At 44.6% G+C, this 21,402-nt stretch overlaps 1 protein-coding gene across 1 annotated transcript in view; it reads left to right on the forward strand.

The window, feature by feature from the left end:
• Positions 1-21,402, forward strand: part of BARX2 (BARX homeobox 2) — a 75,029-nt gene that overhangs the window by 47,467 nt on the left and 6,160 nt on the right. The window contains exons 2-3 of the mRNA XM_005580162.5: positions 12,051-12,351; positions 18,162-18,246. Of these exons, the coding sequence (XP_005580219.2) occupies positions 12,051-12,351; positions 18,162-18,246 (386 nt within the window). The remainder of the gene's footprint in view (positions 1-12,050; positions 12,352-18,161; positions 18,247-21,402) is intronic.

The following is a 21,402-nucleotide window of genomic DNA, read 5'->3' on the forward strand; positions in this document are numbered from 1 at the left end:
CTTTATAGAAGAGAAAACAGAAGCTTCGAAATATGACCAAGGTCGTAGAGCCCAAAAGTGTCAGAACCACATCTCCAGCCCTGATATCCTGATTCCACGTAAAATCAATGCAACAGAGCATGGAGTTAAGCACCAGGAAGATGGAGTTTCAAATTTGTTTTTTTCCTAAAGAAGCTTTCAATCTCGTGAGAAACAGATGGGTAAACAACTTAAATCCTAATTCAAGGTTTTAATTAAGTAAGAGTGAATAAGGACACAAACAAAATGTGTGGGTGCATGAAGGTAGGAGTGATTAATTCTGTCTTTGTACTAAACAGCAGCTGTTCTCGGCAGCTTTCCGTCAGGGAGTGCTTGTGAAGCATGGATGAAAGCAGGTGTGGGTGTATATGGAAAACAGCATGGCCGGGAGGAGAACGACCACGCCATGTCCATGTGCTCATTGACCAATGGAGGTGAAGGGTGGTGGAGGCTGCAGGCTGGGTGATGACCGAATTAGGTGATGTGACATTGTAGGCAGCATGGAAAAGTCTAGAAACCTACCTGTTGGGTTAGTTAATTAATCTCCCCTAGCTCCCAGCATTGCTGAGTGGTTTTGTGGGTGTCTACAGTGCTAGTGATAGTGCAGGGATAAGGTGATAAGGCTTGGCTTGTCTCTGCAAAATGAAGAATCTGAAAAGAAGGTGTAAAGCCATCACCTTCCAAGATCCCTCTGATGTCCTTTGCTTATTTTCCAAACTTTCTTCATTTTTCTGAATCTCCCTAATCTTTTCTCCCCACTCCACCTCTCTGCCCTTTATTTTTAAACCTTTGTAACCTTCTTAAGTTTTTATTTAACTAGAGGGTTATTCCAGAGTCTGTATCATGGTAGTCTAATGTGGATTTTAGAATACATTTATTCCGTGTTTCTAATTCATTTACATTTAATTCACAAAATACCCTTCCCTCCTCTTTTTTCTTTCTTTCTTTCTTTTTTTTTTTTTTAAAGAGGTAGTTAATGGCTAAGACATTTTGTCAGCCTTTGTGTTGGCCTCTTAAAACATTTTCTGTTTTCTTCGGTCACACAAAGCTGGAATCTGTAGAGAGTGCATCTGTTTCATTCACTCTTGCTGGACTAGAAACTGGTGAATCACAGTTAAAAGGCTACTCAGGATCTCTTTGTATTTCATCCCTCCCTCTGTCCTCCTTTCTCCTAGGCTTACAGATTATGTGTATGGGGACACGGTCATGGAACTTTCATGTCTGGTGACCACCAACACTCAGCTCTGCCTTAACGCAGCTCGCTCTCAGCATAAGACAGGGCAAAGTAACTTACTTTAACCACTCTGTATCTGTTTTCCCTGCAGGTTTTGTATGTTTGTTTGTTTGTTTGAGACAGAGTCTCACTCTGTTTCCTAGGCTGGAGTGCAGTGGCACGATCTCAGCTCACTGCAACCTCCGTCTCCCAGGTTGAAGCGATTCACCTGCCTCAGCCTCACAAGTTGCTGGGATTACAGGCATGCACCACCACGCTTGGCTAATTTTTGTATTTTTAGTAGAGATGGTGTTTCGCTATGTTGGTTGGCCAGGCTGGTCTTGAACTCCTGACCTCAGGCGATCCACCTGCCTTGGCCTCCCAAAGTGCTGGGATTATAGGCATGAGCCACCACACCTGGCCCCTCCCTGCAGTTTTTAAAAATTGACTTTGGTTCTGTCTTGTGACCCCAACTCCATCCTTCCTTGCCTGTTACCAGCCTTGAGAAGGGCTGTGCCTTGGGACTTTCAAACTTTTCTGTGGATTTTTTTTTTTTTTTTAAACAGATCTACTAAACCAAAGTAACTATTTGGGAGTGTTGGTGGTTTTAGGAAGATGTCCGCCAGGTGAGCTTTTCTGCTGACTTCTCCGAGCTCCCTGGTTGCTGTCAGGCTTGGTACATGGCTGCAAGGGCATTGGAAGCCTTCCACTGAGCAGAGAGAAACTGGCTGACTCTGCTATTGCTGAATCTCGCTTTGCATGTGAATGCACAGAGGATAAGAAGATATGTATGCATGCTTCACAAGTAGGTGTGCTTTCTTGATAAGAAAATTAATCTAATTTGGCTCAATCACCAAGCATCATGAAACTAAGTGAAGGGAGGGAAAGAAAGGGAACCAAGTGCCCCCTGGGTACTTCAGATACATTAATACCTTTCATCCTCACAATAATCTAGGAGGGAGAACTGTTATTGGCCTGACTTTATGGGACATTGAAACTAAGAAAGTTTTGGTAACCTGCTCATCAGGGTCACTGCGTGAGTCAGGAATAGAGGCCCTATTTTTTCCACTACCCCAAATTACCAGCCAGTTGGTAGGAATGGGAGCTTAGGGGAATACTTCGGTGTGGGTGATTTTATGTTTTTTTTCTAGAAAACTCAGCTATAGCTGCCCAGTTGTCCATGGCGCCCGTCTTCCAGGTTTTCTGCATACTTCAGAACCTGTGTCTTTGTGTGTGTGTGTTTATGTCTCTCTGAAGCTTTCTGTGTGTATATAGGTCACACATTCCTGCAATGTAAATCAGTCAAGCAGGCAGCTTAGAAATTCTTATCCATTCAGACCTTTGGCCCTTGCTTGTGTAAACCGGAAATGTGGGTGTGGAGAGTCAATCTCGGGACTAGAATGTTGGAGAATGGAAGAGAAGCCCACTGGAGGTGTGTGAAGGCAGAAACTGTACTTGGGGGATTTTGCTCTGAGGTTCAAGTATGGCTGTAGCTGCGGGCATCTGGCTTCTGCCATGAAGGAGGACTTAGATGGAGGAGCTGTGCCAGGAACCAGCAACCCTGGAGTGGGTACATGCCTGGCCCAAGCATGTTTACATGCACGAGTTCACTGACAGCTTTCAGAACCAGCACGACTGAAAAGACTGTTTAGCCTACCAAATGTTCCACATCTCCCCAAGCTCCCTGGATGTCCCCGGCATTCGCCAGCCACTCGTGTACTCAGGTTTTCCAGAATCCAAAAACAGATTCTCAAAAAGGCCGAACATTTGGCAGGGAAGTATTTCTAGGTAAATGATACACACAGTTATGTGATCTCCATCCTAGAGGAAAACATTGGTTAAGGGGATTGGTTGAAGAAAAACAACTATTAGAAAATGTGTTCCATGGGGTCATGTTGACGCCCCTTTTGTCAACTAAAACTGCGTATGTTTAAACAATGTCTTTGGTTTATTACAGTCATCACACTCTCAGTAGCAGATAATGTGCTTGAATTTCACAAGTGTATGTAAACGATCTAGGGTAGCAGGGCAGCTGTCCCCAGTCAACGTTTTCACATTGTGATAATTCTCAGGAAAGAGAAAGACATACTTAGAGTTGTACGTTATCTGTCTTCTCAGTAACCAAAGTGTCTCCTAATGTATGCGTTAATTTATAATTTTGCACTGTTTTTAAAACCTGGGTTTGATTTTTAGTCAAAATACAGATTTATGGTGGAACTCATTTCACAGTACTTTTTTGCAAGAGTAGGAAATGTTGGAATGCAAGCACTTTGTGAAATTAAAGCTCTGGGTCAATGCTACTTTGTTGGAAATCAAGTCATATATTAAAATTAGAAAAGACAGCAAGCAGCTGGCTCAAGTATATTTTGTCTCACTTTTCTGCTCCCCATGGGTTTGCTTTTCAGGAGATCCAGTGGTTTGTAGCATACACATTACCCACCAACTCCCATTCCAGCCGTGCCTGTTCTTCTGAACTTTAGAGACACATATCAAATACCAAGAGCTCAAGACAGTGCCTCATTGCGATTCCATTTACTGAAAATGGTGGTCCTTTTAAGATCCTGAAATGTTTCTCAGCATCAGAGCAGCTTTGTGTGTGCACCTCCAACTTCAGGAGGGTGCTCTCAGCCAGTAGGGGAGAGTACACTCTTAGAGCAGAATTTGCATCAGAACATTGGGTCAAGATTGCTGAAACAATGGGTGATAAGGATGTTGCTTTAAGTAACTATTAGTTATCAGAAGTTGTTTTTTTTTTCCCCCATGAAGATTTTTCATTAGGTTTAAGCTTTATGGAACCAAATTGCCCAAATCTCTAGAAGTCATTTTTAAATAACCAGCAATTGCTTTTCAGCCTGCTAAAGGACAGGATCACCAGTAGAGTCATTTCTATAAATTAATCTGTAAGGTTAGTGTAACTCTAATCAAGTTTTTAATGGGACTTGTTTTCTTTAGATTCTAACACATTGATTTCTAAAGTTCAACTGGAGGCCGGGCATGGTGGCTCACACTTGTAATCCCAGCACTTTGGGAGGCTGAGGTGGAAGGATCACTTGAGATCAAGAGTTTGAGACAAGCCTGAACCACACAGTGAGAGCCCGCCTCTAAAAAAAATGGAGTGTGGTAGCATGTGCCTGTAGTCCCAGCTACTTGGGAGGCTGAGGCAGGAGGATTGTTTGAACCTAGGAGTTCAAAGTTATAGTGACCTATGATGGCACTACTATACACCAGCCTGGGTGGCAGAGGGAGATCCTGTCTCTAAGGAAAAAAAACAAAAGTTCAACTGGAAAAATAAATTAATGACAATAGCCAAGAAAATTCTGTAAGAAGACTAAAGAGGGGGACTCATTCTACCAGATAAGAAAACTCCCTAAAAACCCACAATCATTAAAGTGGAGTGATCCTATAATAGGACCATATATTAGTTCAGTAGAACAGAACAGAATCTGGGAATAGACCCATGTATACATCATATAACCTAACTATTTCTAGGGCCCCATATAGCCTAGTGGATGTAAAACAGAAATCTGACTATGGAAGCCTTGAACATGAAGATCTTTCTTTTACTTGTTCTTAAAGGAGTATATTCATGGATTTCACAAAGTATACTCCCTAAAATATTTTCCAGAAATCTTCTCTAAATAGCCTTCACTCTCCTGCAAGGTGCAAACTCACAGCAGTCTCTATAAATGTGTCCCCATCTCTCTGGTCCTTGTGGTTTTCTAACTTTCTCTTCCCCCACCCATTCGCTGCCCCCCATACATTGTGTTCCCAGTTTGTGACCCCCTCCACAGAGGGCAGCCCTTGGGAAGGGTAGTTTTTTCCCCAGTTTGGCTGCTTTTCTGGAGAGCAGGAGATTCTCAGAATTCTGTGGATGGAAATTCCCCAGCAGACTCTCAGAATTCTGATGAGCAAAAATTCCCAACTTCATTTCTTTGGGAATTTACTGTATCTTAACCCTGCCATTTTAAGTCACTGAACTAGTCAATATATGGTGTTAGGGTTTTTGGCTATCCATTCAGAAGAAATAATGTGACACATTTATATTTTGTAAAATAAGCATTTTGTAAGCATATATTTCAATAGATTAACATACATATGACTGGATTTAGGTCATATATATATGTACATAGGAACAATTCTGTAAGTTTATCTCTAAGATTTGGGGTTGAAAGCAGTGAGGGGAGTCTTCTACTTTATGTAGTTTTGAATTGTTTTAAATTTATTTTGTAGCAAATATGTGTAACATTTTAATTTCTTTTAAAATTTCCTTTTAATTTATATTTAGTAAAAATTCACTATTTTGGTAGAAGAACAAGTTTCGACAAATGCAAAAAATGATATAACCAACTCTGGTTAAGATCCAAAACAATCTTAGCACCTCCCCTCGCATCTCCTCCAGCCCCAGCCAGTCCTCCTGTGCTTCCCCTTTGTGGTTATAAGCTCTTCCCCGACCCCTAACCTCTGGCAGTCTATTCTCTATTCCTAGTTATGCCTTTCCCTTAATGTCCTATAATAGAATCATATAGCCTTTTGAGTCTGGCCTCTTTCACTTAAGCATAGTCATTTGAGATTCATCCACTATTCATCAATAGTTTTTTGTTTTGTTTTGTTTTTTGAGACAGAGTCTCACTCTGTCACCCAGGCTAGAGTGCAGTGGCATGATCTCGGCTCACTGCAACCTTCACCTCCTGGGTTCCAGCGATTCTCATGCTTCAGCCTCCTGAATAGCTGGTATTACACGCATGCACCACCATGCTCGGCTAACTTCTGTATTTTAATAGAGACAGGGTTTCCCCATGTTGGCCAGTCTGGTCTCAAACTCCTGGCCTCAAGAGATCTACCTGCCTCAGCCTCCCAGTGTGAGCCAATAGTTTTATCCTTTTATATTTCTGAGTAGTATTTCATTGTGTGTCTGTACCCATTTTTGTTTATCCATCCCCAAATGAGGAACATTTGGATTGTTTCCAGTTTTTGGTAATTAATAATAATTCTGCTATAAACATCTGTATACAGGGTTTTGTGTTTTCTTTTCACTTGGGTTAATAGCTAGTGGGGGTTTTGCTAGGTCACATGGTAACTGTTTGTTTAACTTTATAAGAAACCACTAATTCTCTTTCCAAAGAGGCTGTAACATTTTGCATTCTCACCAGCAATGAAGGAGAGTTCCGGTTGCTCCACATCCTCACCAGCACTTGATATTGTCAGTTCATTAAAAACGTCAACCATTCTAGCAGATGTGTAACAGTATCTCTCTGTGGTTTTTAATTGGCATTTCCCTCATGACTAATCATCTTAAGCATCTTTTCATGTGCTAATTTGCCATATATAGAACCTCTTTGGTGAAGTGTCTTTTCAAAACTTTTGCACATTGTTATGGGGTTATTTTTTAATTGTCAAACTGTGAGAGTTCTTTATGTATTCTGGGTAAAAACTCATTTGTCAGGTGTGAGATTTGTCAGGTTTCGCAGTGTGCAGCTTTTTTCATTTTCTTTACAGTATCTTTTACAGAGCAAAAATTGTTAATTTTGATGAAGACCAGTTTTTTGCCTTTTTATTTTATGCATCATGCTTTTGGTGTCATGGCTTAGAGTTCTCTGCCTAACCCAATGTCACAGAGATTTTTCTCTAATGTTTCTTTCTAAAAATTTTATACGTTTGTGTTTCTACGAAGGTCTATGATCCATTTTGAGTGAATTTTTAAAATAATTTATGAGGTCAAGGCTTTTATTATTATTATTATTATTATTGTTTTATCTGGATGTCCAATTGCTCTAGCACCATTTTTTAAAGCAATTTTTAAAATTTAATTTAATTAATTAATTTATTTATTTTGGAAATGGAGTCTTATGAGTGCAGTGGCATGATCTTGGCTCACGGCAACCTCTGCCTCCCAGGTTCAAGGGATTCTTATGCCTCAGCCTCCCAAGTAGTTGGGATTACAGGCGCGTGCCACCACACCCAGCTAATTTTTGTATTTCTAGTAGAGACAGGATTTCATCATATTGGCCAGGCTGGTCTTGAACTTCTGACCTCAAGTGATCTGCCCACCTCGGCCTCCCAAAGTGCTGGGATTACAGGTATGAGCCACCACACCCAGCTTCATTTGTTGAAAAGACTTTTATTTCTCCACATTAAATGATGTTTCTTTTAAAAGAATGAATATGGTTCAAGAACCGAAACATCTTTTGACATAAAGGGAGAAAATTGACATAAAAGGAGAAAATTCTCTAGACCTTTGGATTCTGAATGGGCTAAAGAGCCCCCCTTTCCCAGGAGAACACCCGCAATGTTTGTTTTACTAGAAGTGTCATAAAACTAAACATATTTTATACTCAATTTCTGGGATTTCTAGACTGATTTTCTTTGCCTAGCTTTTAGAAGAAGTTTTAACCACTCCTTGGGATCAAGGGTCAACAAATGATTATTCTTTTTGACAAACTGAACATAAAACAAAACTTTAGAATGAGAATGAAACTTACAACTCATTTAATGTAACTTTCCTTTTAAAAAAATTTTTAAAAAGATACACACCTGTGCAAAATGTGAACAATGCAGAAGTATCATCTAGATTTGGGGATGCCGAGGGACATGGGTTTCCTACTGCTTCTCTGTCCCCTCCTCAGTGTCTTTGGCCGGCTCTTCTTCCTCTCTATAACCTCAGATGCTGACGTGCCCCAGAGTTCAGCCCTTGTATTTCTTCATTTTTTTATTCTACTCACTCCCTTGGTGATCTCGTGCAATTCCATGGCCCAAAATGCCACATAGACTCCCAGGAGCTGTGTCTCTAACCCAGCCTGTATCTGACTGACTCCTCAACACATGCAAGATGTCTAATAGCAACTTGTCTAACACAGAAATCATGGTTTTCTCATTCAGTCCTGCTCTTTGCCCAGTCTTTCCCATCTTGGTAAAGGGCACCATCCTTCCTCCAGTTGCTAAGACCAAAACATCAGGCCTCTCCTGGCGTCTGTCTCTCTCATACCTGACATTCAGTCCTTCAACAAGTCCTCTCAACATTAACTGTAAAATACACCTCCTCTCACTGCTGTAGCTGCTGCCTCTGGTTTAGAGGAACACAGCCTGGTCTCCTCACTGGTTTCTCTGCTCCCACCCTGGCCCCTGCAGTCCAACCTCCTTAGGGATCATTAAAGACATCACTCAGATCCTCCTCCCTCAGCTCACATCTTGCCAATGGCTTTTTTAAAAATCACATTTTGAATAAAATCCAAGTGATTTGCCCTGACCTACAAGGCCCTGCGTAATCTGGCTCCGACAGATCTCTTCCCATTTTTCTCTCCTGTGACTTCTGCCCTTGCTTGCTCTGCCTTTCTGCTGTTCTTTCAACCCATGCTCATTCTGCCTTTAGGGCTTTGTCTTTGCTGGTTCTGGGGCTGGGGTGCTTGTCCCATGCCTTCTCCAGGCTGTCCTCTGCGTGGGGGCGCTCACCTGCAGAAGGGTCATCTTCCCACCATGGCCTTCCCTGACTCCTCATCCCCAATACCTGCCCTCTGCCCCACCTGCCCCATCTTCATACTTTGCTGTATTTTTCATTATAGTTTATCACTACCTGGCATTATTTACATATTGACTTGTTGATTTGTTTGCTGTCTGCCTCCCCAAATGAATGTAAGCTCCATGAAGGTGGGACTTTATAGTATTCATTGCTATCTCCTCAGCTTCCAGAGCAGAGTGTTCCCCATAGCAGATGCTCAGCAAATATTCATGGCTGGATTGAATGCAGGATTAGATGCAGATGTGTAGATTCCTTTTCACCCTGTTTTATTCCAAGCCTTTCCTCAGAGGTTATCACTGTCAATAGTTTGATAAGTAGCTTTCTAGACTTTTAAAAATGCATTTATAAATGCAGACAAAAAAATCATAGTTTTAAAGAATAATACAATTTTTTTTTTTTTTTTTTTTTTTTGAGATGGAGACTTGCTCTGTTGCCCAGGCTGGAGTGCAGTGGCGCAATCTCGGCTCACTGCAAACTCTGCCTCCTGGGTTCATGCCATTTTCCTCCCGGGTTCTCCGCCTCCTGAGTAGCTGGGACTACAGGTGCCCGCCACCACGCCCAGCTAATTTTTTGTATTTTTAGTAGAGACGGGGTTTCACCATGTTAGCCAGGATGGTCTCGATCTCCTGACCTCGTGATCCGTCTGCTTCAGCCTCCCAAAGTGCTGGGATTACATCCAAATGATTTTACATCGTGTTTTTCTCAATAATACATTAGGTATTTTCTCGTATTAGTTTATATAGAGAGTATCCATCTATTCATCTCTCTTTCTCATCAGTTTGTGTCTTGTTTTTTTCTTTTTAAGAGACAGAATCTCTGGCTTGGCATGGTGACTCACACCTACAATCCCAATATTTTGGGAGGCTGAAATGGGAGGATTGCTTGAGGCCAAGAGTTCAGAACCAGCCTGGGCAACAGAGACCCTGTCTCTACTTTAAAAAAAAAAAAAAAAAGAAAAAAAGTAAGGAAAAAAAAAAAAAAAAGAAAATAGAGACAGAGTCTCACTCTGTTGCCCAGGCTGATCTTGAACTGCTGGCTTCAAGCAGTCCTCCAGCCTCAGCCTGCCAAAGTGCTGGGATTATAGGCATGAGCCACCACACCTGACCTAGATAGTCCTTTTTAATGGTTACATTGTAGTTCATACTATAGATGCACCACAATTTATTTAATTATTTTTCTGTTGAGAGATACTAATATATAGGTTATTTCCCCCATTCATGATTATAAGCAAGACTGCAGTGAATATGCTTGTACATAAATCGTTGTACACGTAGACCTCAAATTGCAAAATTCCTGTCAGTGACTTGGTAGATACTGCTTTATTTTTCCTCAAAGATTATAGTATTTTACACTCCCACCAACAATATATGAATGCCTGTTTCCCCATATGGTTGCCAATGCTAGATATTACCACACTTTCAAAATATTATTCCGTGTTGGGCAAAAAAATGTTTAACTCTTACAAAAGAGGAAGGTGATACAAAGCCTTACTTACAGGTGGATTGTTAGTCATATCCTATAATGATAAGCTTCTTAGTTTCTAGATTACACATTAGCCTGCTAAAGAAAGATAGTCTCTTTTGAAAGAAGTGACAGACTTAAAGGAGTAAGGTGATTTGAGATGAGAAACATCTTGTGCCTTTTTAAGAAGCTTCCAACTTCTTTTTCAAGAAGTATCATTTCAGGATGTGTGCTGTGAGATCCAAACCACAAGCCCACATATCCTCATTTTCTTGCTATAAAATATCATTCCCAAGTGATTTTTTTTTTTTTCTTAAAAAGAATCCACAGCACAAAACGTCAAGTGTTGGAGTTGGCTGGAGAGTTAATAGAAGTTGTAGCAAGTGGTGATTTATTGTTATTTAACCACTTTGTGGTTTCTGTTGGGCCTTGCTAGAAGTGTACTCAAAGAACAAGAGAGGTTATTTGTCTTAATAACTGTGACTGGGGTCCAAACAAAGGCATGGGAAGGAATAAGAAGAGAAATGCCAACCCAGAGAAAAGAGCTGGAACACAGGTAGTACCTGGGTGCTTCTGTGATGTTAGTCGGTTTCAACTCAGAGCTAGTGTGAATGTTGGTTGGCTCAGATGCTGGCTGTGGCCTTGAAGTCACTTTTTAGGGCTGGACTGAGTCGCAAAGGGCAGCCCCTGGGTCTTCTCCATTTTCATCAGATATCAAATGGGAAGGATGAGAGGTCCTTTTGTAGCATCAGTATATTAGAGTTTGAAGGATTCTTTGGAATCAGCTACTTTTCTTACTCACCTTATAGATGATGAAACCGAGAGATAAAATGATTTACACAGGTAATGATCCAGACATTTTAAGCTCTATGTTGAATAATCAAAGGAAAAAGTTGTTCACTTGAACTTTACAGATTTAACAGATTGTTGGACAGAAAAGGACTTTTGCCTTGAAATTCCTAATGCAGGAGTGGCATGTAACTGCTATGTATGCCACCATACCCTGTCCCGGCCACATGCTCATAGCAGACATTGTTAATCGACCCCAGCATCTTTTCCTCAGCCCAGCTCTGGCCAGCCTGAGAATCCTCCTTAACATAGTGCTGGAGGCGCCAGGCATACCGATCTGACCTTTCATGTTATTTAAAATCTGTTTGTCTCCCTCTTCTAAATGATGTAGCCACGTGATTCATGATGTGCTGATAGCATGGGACTTCAAGCCAGAAGAACTTGGTTTGACTCCTCCATCTGCTGCTTCCTCGTTACATTATCTTAGGCAACTCACTTAACCTTTCTGGGGCAATTCACTCCCTCTGAGATGAGAAAGTTGAATTAAATAATCCTAAAGCATCCTGTCAAGCTCTGAAAAATGCTATGATTCAAGGTACACAGACTTCTCAGGAGGAATTCATAGCTACAAGCATGTCTTTTTATAAAGACCACAGGTGGTTCTCAGGAAGTTTGCATATTACAAATCTATTTCGGGTTTCTGAAATATGTGTTTCTAGCTTTTCCTGACTACTTCTTTTCATTTGCCTGGTCCCGTGGACCAAGAATTTAGGGATTCCGAAGGGAGAGAGAGGGGAAGGATCCGCTTAAAATCAGAGGACTTGCAGGAACCTCTTCTTGGCGGTGGGCTTCATCCTCCCCCGCCAAGCTGAGCAGATCTCTGTGCCTGCCCTGCAGCTGTAGGTCTTGAGTTACTTCTCCTTCCCCTTCCTCCATCTGTGCCTCCTTAGGAACAGGGTCCTCCCTGTCAGACGTCAGCCAGTGGCCCTCCACAGGTCCTGGCCTGCTTCCCCACACCGTTCCCTGTGGTGACCTGCCTCCCTGCTTGTTTTCCAGGCTCCCCTTCTCTGCGGGCATATCCGCTCCTCTCGGTGATCACCCGCCAGCCCACCGTCATCTCCCAGCTGGTCCCCGCCACCCCGGGAATCGCCCAGGCACTGTCCTGCCACCCAGTCACCGAGGCGGTCTCTGCTGAGGCCCCAGGGGGCGAGGCCCTAGCCAGCAGCGAGTCAGAGACGGAACAGCCCACGCCCCGACAGAAGAAGCCCCGCCGGAGTCGCACCATCTTCACCGAGCTGCAGCTCATGGGCCTGGAGAAGAAATTCCAGAAGCAGAAGTACTTGTCTACCCCGGACAGGTGAGGACGCAGGGAAGGGACTCTCCGCAGCTCTCCGCAGTGAAGGCCCTTGAGGATGGGAGACTTGCTCCCGTTGTGGGCCATGGAGCCAGAGCACTGTTGCAGTGAGGCAGGACACTGTGGCAGGAATCCACTCCTTGGCTCAAGGCATCTTAACCTTGGTTGACAGAACCCAGCCTATGTGAATCCACCACACAGTCCCTGGAGCCTGCCTGTGGCTGAACTTAAACTCGTCACTCTATCTCCATATTTGAACTTAACTATTTCAGTATCATAAACAAGGTCGAGTTTAGCAAATTGTTGCTCAGGTGGTCAGCTGGGAAACAGGCTTGGTTTTTAAGCCACTCACTCTTAGGATTGGAGGCAGCAGGACTAGATCTGGAATTAGGATTAATGATCCTCTCAATCTTCTCCACAGCCTCCAGCTGATTCCCCACTGACTCAGCTTGCTGGCCTGGCTATTGCTTGGGAAGGGCTGGAGTGATCCAGTTGAGGAGGTCAGACATGTTGGTGAATTTGATGGATGTCAAGTCAGAACCATTTGACTGAGACCCAGGAGGACCTGGATGAGAGCCCCTTCTTTGAACTCCTCTGAAATCCATGTTGGGGAGGCTGTGACCCTTGCTTTCTTGGAGGCCTCAATGCCTCACCTCCTTTTCTTTAATTTACTATTTTAACTGGAACATATGCCAGAGTGTGTGTCTGGGCCGGGTATTGTGGCCCACACCTGTAATCTCAGCAGTTTGGGAGGCTGAGGCAATAGGATTGTTTGAGGCTAGGAGTTTGAGACCAGCCTGGGCAACGTTGTGAGACCCCATCTCTACAAAAATTAAAATATGAGCCAGGTGTGATGGCATGCACCTGTAGTCCCAGCCACTCAAGAGGCTAAGATGGGAGGATCACTTGAACGCAGGAGTTTGAGACTGCAGTGAGATGTGATTGCATCAGATTACATCACTGCACTCTAGGTGAGACCCTGTCTCCAAAAAACAGAAACAAAAACAAAAAAAAACAAACAATAGCTGGGTGTGGTGGCTCATGCCTGTAATCCCAGCACTTTGGGAGGCTGAGGCAGGTGGATCATGAGGTCAGGAGTTCAGGACGAGCCTGGCCAAGATGGTGAAACCCCATCTCTGCTAAAAATACAAAAATTAGCCGGGCATGATGGCAGGCACCTGTAATCCCAGCTAGTTGGGAGGCTGAGACAGAGAATTGCTTGAACCAGGAGGCGGAGGTTGCAGTGAGCCAAAATCATGCCACTGCACTCCAGCCTGGGCAACAGAGCGAGACTCGGTCTCAAAAAACAAATTGTGTATCTCAGTGTCTCATCTTGTTCTTTCAAACTGACTCTGGAGATAGCCGAGCTAATAATGTGTGATCCTATTTATTGGGGAGATTTTTCAGGTCCTTTTTCCTCTTCTTTTGCCTACTGCCTTGGCCATATCAGGTTGGACACTAGTCCTATCAAAAAGTAAAGGAAGGAACCTCAAATGAATCTCTTAGGCTATGTAGTAGCTCTTTGATACAAATTTAAGTGACAGAGGAGTCTGCATATCACCGACTAAAAGGGGATTTAGCTTCTGATTCCGTTAACGAGGCACCATCAGCTGTTTGGTACGGGTCTTCTGGGTGCCACTGGGGCACTGTGGCAGGGATTATGGGTCCCGAAACAGTCGAGAGAGTCCTGTTGTGACAGAAAGGGATCATGGGGAAGGAACGACTACAGGAACAAAGGCGCAGCAAGCCAGGCGCTGGTACCTGTGAGGTGCTGAGTGCAGTAGGAACACAGGGTATTGCTCAGCATGGGAGACGGGGTTAGGGAGGCTTCTCAGAGGAGGTAACATTTAAGAAGAGCTTTGATTCCAGGCGGGACAGGGCGTCCTGCACTAAGGGGTTGGCACACACAAGGCAAAGAAGCGTGTCTCGTCGGGTATGTGGAGGAAACTGCAAGTAGCCAGGACATCTCCAGCTTAAGGTGTGAACAGGGAAATGGTAGAGGTGAATGAAGGGTGGGAAGGACCTCGTATGCCTGGCTGAAATGTGAACTTGGTTGTTTAAGCAGTTGGCACTGCCTTTATGAGCTGGAAGTGCATGACCTGACTTCTGTTTCAGAACTGTCTCTGTGGTGGCACCATAAATGATGGATGAGAGAGGCCAGAGGTGGAGCAGGGACCAGTTAGGAGAGAATCCAGTGATCATCACTGAAGACTTGAATTAAAGGGTGGCAGTGGGAATGCAGAGGCAAGAATAGAGAGGAGGACAATTTTTTACTATTATTATACTTCAAGTTCTGGGATACACATGTGCAGAACGTGCAGGTTTGTTACATAGGTATACACGTGCCATGGTGGTTTGCTGCACCCATCAACCCATCACCTACAGTAGGTATTTCTCCTAATGCTATCCCTCCCCTATCCCCCCACCCCCCCGACAGGCCCTGTGTGTGAGGTTCCCCTCCCTCTGTCCATGTGTGAGAGGAGGACAATTTTGAAGAGAGAATTGGCAGAATCAACATTGTGGGAAGAAGCGAGAAGGGAGTTGAGAATTCTGTGGTTTCTGGACTGGGCTAGCAGGGGGATAGGGACACCATGACCTGAAGTTGGAAGACAGAGGACAGAGTAGACTTAGGTGGCGAAAGGTTGGGTTCTGTTCTAGACCTGTGCATTTGGGGTGTCTTTGGCAGATGATGGCGACGGGTCTGTGAACCAGAGGTTAACAGATGGCATCTCCAGGTATGACATGGCTGTTTTCACTTCCCTAGCATATCCCCTGGGTGCATGAACGTGTGCACCCAGGGGAGTGGGCACCACTGTCTATGGTAGCATGGTGGCGTGTCAAATCGGCTTCAGCACGCATGGCTAACATTTTGGGCTGATTTTTCAGAAGTCAGATAATTTTTTTTTTTCACAGAAATATTAGTTCTTCATAAATCTCCTGGGGCTCCCTGGTACTTGCCCAGGCATCTCAGGTCACCTACACAGGCTTGATTCACTTGTCTGGGAGGACACCATCGGCTGGCATGGAAGCTGCCATCTTCACCCGCCCTCTCAGATGTTCCTCGCCTCCCTACGTGACCAGGGCCATGAGCACTCCCTCCTCCCGCAGCTCTCGCCCTCCTCCTCTGTGTTTGTTTCTCCAGTTTCCTAGGTGACCCCATTTAAGCAAATATGCAGGGAAGTGAGAATTTGTAACGGTGGCAGGTAATGAGAGAAAGCTGATGACAGTGAAGCATGTTTCTGTAGCCAGAGTGAGTCAGGGCTGCATTTTTCCCAAGTGAGCTAACACTGTTTGCTAATGCAGTGGCAGAGCTGTGAACTGAGCCTTCCATTGACTAATGCACCTGATGGCCTCAGGTGAACTGGGCTCGGGAAGGCGCCGCCAGAACCGTGGAGGACCCTTCTCCAGGGAGGCCTGGGAGACCAGAAGTCTGTGGGGTGGCCCCCTGGGTTCTTGGTTCTCAATGAGTGGCTGCCTGGGCAGCAGTGCTGCGTTTGTGGGGACAGCCAAGTGCTGTTGGCACTGGGAATTTATTGGCTTTAGCTTGTTAATCACTTTCAATAAAACTGCCAGCTTCTAGCAGTCCTTCTACAGGGATAACCAGATGGATGTGAGTGCTGATTTAAGACCAGTTCCAGGGTGCCCTGAAGGAAGACTCTGTATTATTGGGGCTTTAAATTATGCAGCCTGGTCAGAGCAGGGCGACCGGGCAGCTGCACCTGAGACTGTCAGGGCCGGTCCCTGCGGACCTCCCTGATGGTTAGAGCGCCCCAGGTGGAGAGCTGCAGCTGAGAACCCACACCTGAGGCTCCCCATGAAGCAGGCAAATGAGACTGCCTGTGGGCCCGAGATTCGCAGACGGTAACCTCAGAAACCCAGGGCCTTTCAAAAAGGGGGGGGGTCGCTGCCCAAGCCCTGTCAAGGGCAGTTGTCCCAAGTTGCTGCATTCAAAGTCCACGCTGCTTTGCTGAGCAGGGCTGGCGTGGCAGTGAGGCAGCTTATGTTGGCTTAAGGAGGCGGCTGTCCAGTTGGTGCTGAGGTAGACCTGGGGTTCTTATCCTGTCAGGTCAATGGTGGTTGTCTCAAGGACTGACGTTGGAAGCCTGGCTACAGACTTCCCTTTCTCATTCCACTTGTCCCACCTGGTTGTTCGCTGCTTCTTGGGATGAAGCATCCCTGTGATTCCCTTTGACAGGCTCAACTTGTGCAGATACAGTGTGGGTGGGGGTGAGCCCCAGCGCAGGAGCTGGTGTACAGGTCAGACATCATGGGTTTGAATCCTGCCCCACTTCCTAACTCTGTGATCATCTGCCAGAGGTTGGTAAAGGTTTTCTGGGCAGAGCCAGACAGTAAATACTTTACACTTTGTGTGCCATATGGCCTATGACCACCACCCAATTCTGATATTGTAGCACAGAAGTAGTTTATTTTTTATTTATTAATTTTTTACAGAGTCTCACTCCATTGCCTAGGTTGCAGTGCAGTGGCACGCAATCTCGGCTCACTGCAACCTCCGCCTCCCAGGTTCAAGCATTTCTCCTGCCTCAGCCTCCTGAGTAGCTAGGATTACAGGTGCCTGCCACCACACCCAGCTAATTTTTGTATTTTTACTAGAGATGGGGTCTCACCATGTTGGCCAGGCTGGTCTCCAACTCCTGAACTCGGGTGATCCGCCCGCCTCGGCCTCCCAAAGTGCTGGGATTACAGGCATGAGCCACTGTGCCTGGTCTGTTACAATAAAACTTTATTTACACAACCAGGTAGCAGACAGGGTTTGGCCACAGTTGCTGAGAGAGTCTAATCTCTCCAGGCCTCAAATCTCTTATCTGTAAAATGGGAATAATTATACCTACTTCATTGTGTTGTGAATGGGATAGATAAGACAGCAAGTCAGGGGCTTAGCATGCAGCCTGGGATGCCGTGGTGCTCAGGAAATGGTGGCTGTGTTGTTAGATTTAGCCCCAGAAATGGATTTGGCTTTTAGGACTTTACAGAAGACTACAGAGAAGTACACAGTCACGATTAGCAGTAGAATGGAAAGCAGGAAGGGCTGTGGACTTAATGTTTGTTTTGGAATCTTTATAATATTTATACCATTTTAATTGTTATAACAATTTAGGGCAGCTACAGCGATTGAATCAATCCATCAGGAAGTATTTTTTGAGCACCGGTTCTGGATTTAGCAGTGTGATGGGCACTTTCATGGGTAGAAAAGAAGTGGAAGACATAAGCTGCTCTGACTGCTGAGTTAGGGAGGCAGAAATAACACGGTGGGAGTGATTAGAGAACAGTGGGAAACGTGGCACCATCTGGGTGACTGCTGGCCTGTGGGAGGGTGCAGAGGAGATGAGCTGTGGGAGCCAGGAGACTCACCTGCCGGAGCTGGGACCACAGCTGGGTCTGGAGTGATGAGTGGATTCCCATCAGCAACATCGGCTTTGCCTTTTGTTTCCAGTTTGGATGTCGGGCCAGAGGGTCAGAATAAATAATCTTGTCAAGCCAGGAAAAGGACTGTGTGATGAAGGCCCAGGCATCCTTCTCAGGTCCCTTGCAGACCATGAATGTTTCAGAATGGGGACTGGCCCAGGTATCCTCAGCCATGGTCATCTATTTCTTAGTTTCTCAGCTTCCCAGTGTCCTCTGTTGGATTCTTGGAAGGAAAGAAAAGCGCTTTGGGGAAGACCTCGTTTCATGAGGGAGGTCAGAGCCTTGATAGCCAGTGCTGGGGCCTGTCTGGGGCCTGTCAGCAGGATCCCATCTCTCCCGCTCCTCCCCAGCCTGCTCACCCTTCCTTTGTATCTTGTGCCTTCTAGGTTGGACTTGGCCCAGTCTCTGGGACTCACTCAGCTGCAGGTGAAGACCTGGTATCAGAATCGCAGGATGAAATGGAAGAAAATGGTAAGAAAGGAGTGACTAACCATGATCCCATCCTGATGGAAGAGGACTTTTCCTCCAGGGCTGTGGGGAGGGAGGCCGGACCATGTGGCAGTTTGGGCTGTGGAGACTGGAAGGCCTTCTGTGCTGCTGGCTTGTGGGGAAGCTGTTGGATCTGTAGGTCGAGCTATTCCTCTTGACCTGGATTTCCTAAACAGAGGGATATTCTTTTTCTGTTTCGTTAAAAATCAAAGGAAAAAAAAGCTTACAGGCTTTTAACTTGCTAGTTTTTGTTTTTTGTTTTTTATTGTACTTTAAGTTCTAGGGTACATATGCAGAACGTGCAGTTTTGTTACATAGGTATACATATGCCATGGTGGTTTGCTGCACCCATCAACCCATCATCTACGTTAGGTATTTCTCCTAACTTGCTAGTTTTAACCCTACCTGCTAGCCTTTTCAAACAACTTCCTTCTTCCTCCCACCAAGAGCTAAAAATAGAAGTCAGTATTCTTTGTTTATATTGACGTAGAGGATGCATCTGTTCTTTTGGCTGTGCATCCTCTAACGCAGTGATCCTCAAACTTTGGTGGGCATCAGAGTCCCCTGGGTAGCAAGTTAAATGCAGAACTCTAGGCCCCCTCCCAGGATTCTGGCCCCAGAGGTCTGGGCCAGGGCTGGGAATGTGCATGTTAACAAGCCCCCTCGTTATTCTGAAGTGCCTGGTATGATGACCACAGTTTCCATCATCCTGCTCTAGTGCCTAGCTAATGAATATTTCCATCTTTGATTTTTAAGTTAGAATATATACATCCCTACATTTTCAGGAACTCAATTTCATTATCATTTATTCTTTTCATTTAAGAAAAGCACTATTAAATCAAAATTTTCCAAAGTAGTCAAGTGTTGCCTTTCTCAGCTTTGTAAACCATTGAGACAAGGTCAAAGCCCAGAGCAAAAGAAAAAGAGGAGGGGTGGCGATAAGGGAAGAAGCGCTGCTCTTCTCTGGAGCCCAGGTGCTACCATGTCACCTGCCGTGGGCTTCTTACCCCCTCACCAAATCTTAGTGGCTCTTTCGCCTCTCGTCCATTCCATGCCTTCATGATGACATTTGCTAACCCATCTGGTCACAAGCCCTATTTCTTGGTGTTTCAGGGCTGAAATATGATGTTTTCACAACAATCAAATAACTAAGGTGTTCTCCCGACCCCAGTTTTTGGGGGGGGGGAAAAAAAGGTCAGCGGACAGATGTTTTCTCAGTGCTGTGGTTTTGTCCCATATTGTTCTTTCTTAAACTTTTAGTTCTTGCTATTCCTTGCTATTTTCTGCTAACAATGAGGGGAAAAAACCCCAAAACAAGTAAATTGCAAATGAATATCAATGGGAAAAATTAGGAAAAAAGTCAACAAGCAGCAATTATTATATTCCCAAAAAAGAATTTCCTGGGCAAATCTTGTAATTTCCTTTGGGGGACCTGACCCTGAAATGAAAGAGTTTTCCAATGGAGGCAACTTGGCTCATGAAGTGCTCACGAATTAAGGCAGAGATGTCAGTTATGTGTTCAAACACACGGATATTGCATGAGTCAGCACATGTATTTTGTGTCTCTTGTGAGCCATTCCTTGTCCTAGGCACTATAAGAAATAATAAAATAAAATATCACCCTTGCCTTCATGGAATTTATGATCTACTCAGAGAAACAAGGCCCAGGAGGTAGATGCTGAGCATGTTATAATTAAGTGCTGGTTGTTGCGGATTTATAAACCTGTCGGAGTTCAGAAGAGAGGTAGTGGAGAAGGTTGCCGGGAGAAGTTGAAATTGAAGGAAGAGGCCGGGCACGGTGGCTCACGCCTGTAATCCCATCACTTTGAGAGGCTGAGGTGGGTGTATCACATGAGGACAGGAGTTTGAAACCAGCCTGGCAAACATGGTGAAATCCTGCCTCTACTAAAAATACAAAATTAGCTGGGCGTGGTGGCGGGCGCCTGTAATACCAGCTACTCGGAAGGCTGAGGCCAGAGAATCACTTGAATCCAGGAGGTAGAGGTTGCAGTGAGTCGAGATCACACCATTGCACTCCAGTCTGGGTGACCGAGCAAGACTCCATCTCAAAAATAAATAAATAAATAAATAAATAAGTCATAAAAATAAAATAAAAACAAGAAATTGAAGGAAGAATGGATTTGGTTAAATAGATAGTCTTGCAAACACTCTACAGTGCTAAGTACACATGGACACCTTTTAGGGGACTGGTTTCTAAAGAACTAGACTTGGGAGTGAGAAGCACCAGGCCGTGTTCCCATGCTTGCCCTTCCCTGGTTGATTTTGGGCAAGTCCCTTCACTGCTTTCTGTGCAAGATCCACCACCCACCTTCTTCCTCATCAATCATCAGTCTTGAAATCAATGTCTCCTGAGTAGCAGAGGCATTGTTTAAATTGGTTATCAGCAATCTTTTCATGAGTCAGATGATTAAGGAATTGACAGGCAGCCTCCTCTGCCAGCACCGCCCAGTGCCCGTGGGACAATGTGTGTGCCTTCGCCTGTGACGTCACTTGTTTTTCACCAGCAACAGTGTTGCTGGCATGATTTTAGGCCAGTTATTGATGGGTATAAATGTCATGTAAACCAAAATGGAAGTAACTTAGCAGATTTAACCTCAGAGAACATTCTGCAAGCCAGTCACCTTCAGGTCCCTTTACGAGCCAAGAGGCCCAAACTGTCAGTTCACTTTTGAGTTAATTCATTGAGCATTTAACATTTATCAGGCCCTGGAGATGCAAAGGTAAGACATGAGCCTGTCCACTAAAAAATAAAATTGTCAAAAGGTACTCAGTCAAGTGCGGGAGACAGACCTGCAAACTGGCATTATTATTACACGGAGCGGTCAGTGCAGCGGCAGGGAGATGTACAGGATCAGCGCAGAGAGTGGAATAGCAAGGCTGTGGTGTGATCCTGATTACTTCATCTAGTTTCCCAGTAAAACTCTTTCAAGGCTCTCTCTTTAGGTACTGGGGAGGAAAAGAAAAAGATAATTGGGTAATAAAGATGTCTCAAGGCTAGTAACCTAATTGGAACTGGAAAAAGATTAGCAGTTGATTGTCAGACTTATTCACATGGCTGCCAAGGGTAACCTTGCCAGAACCAAGATAGCATCTCTGACGAGTTCTGACCAGTCAGCA

This window comes from Macaca fascicularis, chromosome 14 (assembly GCF_037993035.2).
Source record: "Macaca fascicularis isolate 582-1 chromosome 14, T2T-MFA8v1.1".
In the NCBI taxonomy this organism is placed as follows: domain Eukaryota; kingdom Metazoa; phylum Chordata; class Mammalia; order Primates; family Cercopithecidae; genus Macaca; species Macaca fascicularis.